The sequence below is a fragment of the Triticum aestivum genome, chromosome 1A (genome assembly GCF_018294505.1).
Source record: "Triticum aestivum cultivar Chinese Spring chromosome 1A, IWGSC CS RefSeq v2.1, whole genome shotgun sequence".
In the NCBI taxonomy this organism is placed as follows: domain Eukaryota; kingdom Viridiplantae; phylum Streptophyta; class Magnoliopsida; order Poales; family Poaceae; genus Triticum; species Triticum aestivum.
Genome location: NC_057794.1, coordinates 534,631,135 through 534,635,160, shown reverse-complemented (window position 1 = coordinate 534,635,160; position 4,026 = coordinate 534,631,135). Strand labels below are relative to the sequence as shown.

General features: G+C 46.4%; 1 protein-coding gene across 2 annotated transcripts in view; it reads right to left on the bottom strand.

Annotated features, from left to right (window-relative positions):
- The window catches only part of LOC123063729 (pentatricopeptide repeat-containing protein At4g14050, mitochondrial), a 5,210-nt gene extending 1,763 nt beyond the window's left edge, over positions 1–3,447 (bottom strand). Inside the window, exons 1-2 of one of the 2 annotated variants that reach the window (XM_044487640.1) lie at positions 369–3,447; positions 10–270 (exon numbers count right to left, since the gene is read on the bottom strand). In XM_044487640.1, coding sequence (XP_044343575.1) covers positions 605–3,409 — 2,805 coding nt within the window. In that variant the 5' untranslated portion in view covers positions 3,410–3,447 and the 3' untranslated portion in view covers positions 10–270; positions 369–604. Of the gene's footprint in view, positions 1–9; positions 271–368 lie in introns of those variants that run through there. The other variant, XM_044487647.1, reaches the window with a different exon arrangement.
- Positions 3,448–4,026: the final 579 nt, after the last annotated feature.

The following is a 4,026-nucleotide window of genomic DNA, read 5'->3' as shown; positions in this document are numbered from 1 at the left end:
AGCTTTGCGTTTCATTGCATTGATAGAAAAGAATCCTATACAACACTAAGACTAGGCCGTTACACTGAACGCGCATGGTAAGAGAACAGGAATTAGGCGACATAGGAAATGTCTCTTTTCATCAACAGTGTCAACTTGCCTGCATACAGTTGATATACATTGATTGTTTATCTGTCATGCAGCATCGCGCTCTTGCACGAGCAATCAGATGTTGTTTAAGTCTTTCAGCTGCACCTATCCAGCTTCCCTTTGTTTCCTGTTTGCTTTTCACTACCATGCAAAATGGTCACAAGGTTTGCTGTTGAATAGATTGATAATTGACATGCAGCGAAAAGCAAACTGGATAAGCATATATTTTAAGCACTCACCAGATTCCAATCCAGGCGCTTCTAGGGGGTTAACAGACTGTTGACTATCTCAATATTGCATCCACGAACCCGTGGCAGGCCACAGCATAGCAACATAGTCAGCCAGTATACTCTTCTCTGCTTTGTGTGTTATAACTCAACAAAATCTTCTGAATGGCAACCCAACATCTCATCTGGAATCATCAGAATGTATCTACTTTGGGGCTTATAGAAAAAAAAGAAGTCAAAACAGGGTATCACCAGAAGTCACCACATGAACAACTTCCATTCCTAAAATGATGAAACCGATTTCCGTCCCTGATGTCAATATCTCTCTTGGTGACATGTGACACAAACTTGAAGAAAGTGTGACAGTCACCACATATCCTAAGGTTCTTCATTATCTGTATAGGCATGCCCTGGGGTGTAACAAGAAGGCCATAAGCAACAGCAAGCTTCTCACTGTGATACAGAAGGGAACTCTCCTTCTGCTCTTCATCGATGTCATGGAGAACAAATTCAGTGTCAGGCACATAGCCTGTAGTCCTTAACGAAGTGTACAAATCCTGGAGGGTAGATTCTATCTCTTCAATTTGCTCATGCTGTTTATCCCCAGTGACAAATGAGTACACTTTGTTCCTAATCTGCATCCAGCTACAGCCAGGCTCTTTTGTGACACCTTGTTGTTTCATAATTCTCCGTACCTCCGCAACTTCTACCCACATCCCTAGAGAAGAATATATATTTGATAACATGACATAGTTGCCAGAATTTGATGGCTCAATAGCGAAGAGTTTCTCAGCAGCCCTTCTACCGATTTCCGCATTCTTGTGAATCTTGCATGCCCCAAGAAGAGCACTCCAAATCACTGCATCTGGTTCAATAGGCATATCATATATAAATTGTTCAGCTCCTTGCACATTACCAGTTCGCCCAAGTAGATCCACCATGCACGCATAGTGTTCCAGCAGAGGAGTCAGTCCATAATCCCTGCTCATTGACTTGAAAAATTGCCAACCTTCATCTACCAAACCAGCATGGCTGCATGCATTTAAAAGCCCCACAAAAGTGACCTCATTTGGCAACACCCCTGCAGATTCCATATGTTTATACATCTTGATGGCTTCTCTTCCAAGGCCATGTTGTGCACAACCTGTAATGAAGGAATTCCATGTAAATATGTCCCGTTCCTCCATTGAATCAAAAACCTTATGAGAATCTGCCGAACCACACTTGAAATACATTGACATGAGAGCATTAGCCACTATAAGTTCTGAATCCCTTCCATGTTTGATGGCTACTGTGTGAATTTGTTGCCCAAGCTTAGGAGCACCAAGACTTCCACAAACGCTGAAAAGTATAGTTAATATCGGGGAATTTGGTACCTCATGCTTGTTTAACATTATTTTGAAAAACTCCACTGCCTCATAGCCCCGCTCAGCCTGTGCATATGCAGATATTATCGTAGTCCAAGAGACAACATCCCGACTGAGCATATTGTCAAATATATGTCTTGCATCCTCCAGCATATTATTGTGTACAAGTGCCGAAATAAAGGAGTTCCATGACACAGTGTCTTTCACTCTCATTCGATTAAAGACTTGTCTCACATACTCCATGTTTCCGCACTTGCCATACATAGTAATGAGAGCATTACCAACATAACTATTGAACTGGCAACCGGCCTTAACAGCCAGTGAATGCACTTGTTTTCCTGTCTTGAGAGCTCCAATATTTGAACAAGCAAAGAAGCTACTAGTCAAACTAGATAGGCTAGGTAACATCCCATTCCTATGGAGCGCTTGGAGTAAATCCAAAGCTTCTTGACTCCTTCCATTCTGTGCATACCCTGCAATCATTCCAGCCCAGGATATTGTGTTCCTGAACGGCATCCTATCGAACAGCTCCTTTGCCTCATCAACCATTCCATTCTGCATATACCCAGTAATCATGGCGTTCCAGGACACAACAATAGGATCAGGAATCTGATCAAATAAAATCCTTGCATCAGTAATCCTGCCACATCGAGCTAAGCCTGTGAGCAGTGCAGTCTGGCATGGAATGGACTTTACAGGGTCTCTTTCATAGACAACAGTAGCAGCATTGATTCGACCACCATGAGATAGTGCAGCGATCATAGTTGACCATGTGTACTCATTCCTCTCTGGCATACCCTCGAAGAATTTAATGGCAGTGTCAAGCGCACTTGCATCCCTGGTATATGCATTTAACATCGACGTCCCAATGACCACATCACTCTCAAAGCCTGTCTTAAGGGCTAGAGGGCGGAGGCCCTCTAGAACACCAAGATCCCGAAGACCCGTCACGGCTAAAAGCACAGACGCGAAGTTTGACTGGTCTGGTGCCACGCCTTCACGGTGCATCATGCGAAAGATGTCCCAAGCCTTGCGATGCTGCTCGATTCTAGCATACCCAGAGATCATCACTGTCCAAGAAACCAAGTTGCGCTCTGGCATTTGCTCAAACAGATGCCATGCATCCACCATCTGCCGGCTGTGGCAATACCCGGTGAGCATCGAGTTCCACGACGTGACATCCCTGCGCGGCATCGCGTCGAACAGCCTGTGCGCCATGGTGATGTCCCCGTTCCGGACATAGCAGCTGACCATGGCGTTCCACGCGATGGTGTTCCGCTCGAGCATTCCGTCGAACACCCTGCGGGCGTCGAGCACGCGGCCGAGGCGGGCGTACCCCGACAGCAGGATGGTGCTCGTGCGCACGTTCCCTCCGGAGATGGCGTCGACGAGGGACCTCGCGTCCTCGAGCATCCCACTGTTGCAGTAGGCGGAGATCATGGTGTTCCAGGCGAAGATGCTGCGGTGCGGCATGGCGTCGAACACCTCCCGGGCCTCCCGCAGGCGGCCGAGCCGCGCGAGCTCCTTGATGCGGTCGGTGTGCGCGCTCCTGTCGAGCACCCGGTGGGCGCTCCTCGCGGGGAGCGGCGCCGTGGCTGCGGCGGTGGCGGTGGCCGCGGCGGTGAGGTGGCGGCGGAGGAGCAGGCACCGCGCCATTGGCTTGCTCCATTTGGTGGGGAACAGCATCAAAAAACCGGAAAAACGGCGAATTATGGTGGTGACCTACATTTGGGCCCACATGTCACGGGAAGTTGGGAACAAATGCACCTGTTAAGATGGGAACTGAAAACTGTCTTGGATAACAGGGACACGGATTACTCATTACCCGTCTCCACTTCTGGAAAACGTAGAGTAATTTTGTAGATTCTACAAAGAAAAGCACACCCTCGGGCGTGCTTAGAGGGATGCTTAGTAAAATAAATCAAAAAAAAAATCTTAAACATTTGTCTTAGATCTACAACATAGATATGCTAATACTACCAGGACTAAGTTCATGATAAATTTAAGTTCAATTAATCATCTCTACTCCTAATGGACGAATTGGTTGAATAGTCCCCCCCCCCCCCACTTTCAACCGGTTTATTTTCAACCGGTTTTTCTTCGTCCCACCTCCCACCAGCCCCTCCCACCGGTTTTTCTCTTTTCTCGTCTGACCGGCAATACCCAACATATTTATGGTAATCAATCATAATTAATCCACGTATAGTAATAAATCAATCCAGGTATGGTAAGATCATAACTCAGGAAATTTTGAATATGGCAATTATATGGTAATAAATTTAAATTACCACAAAGGCTATCAA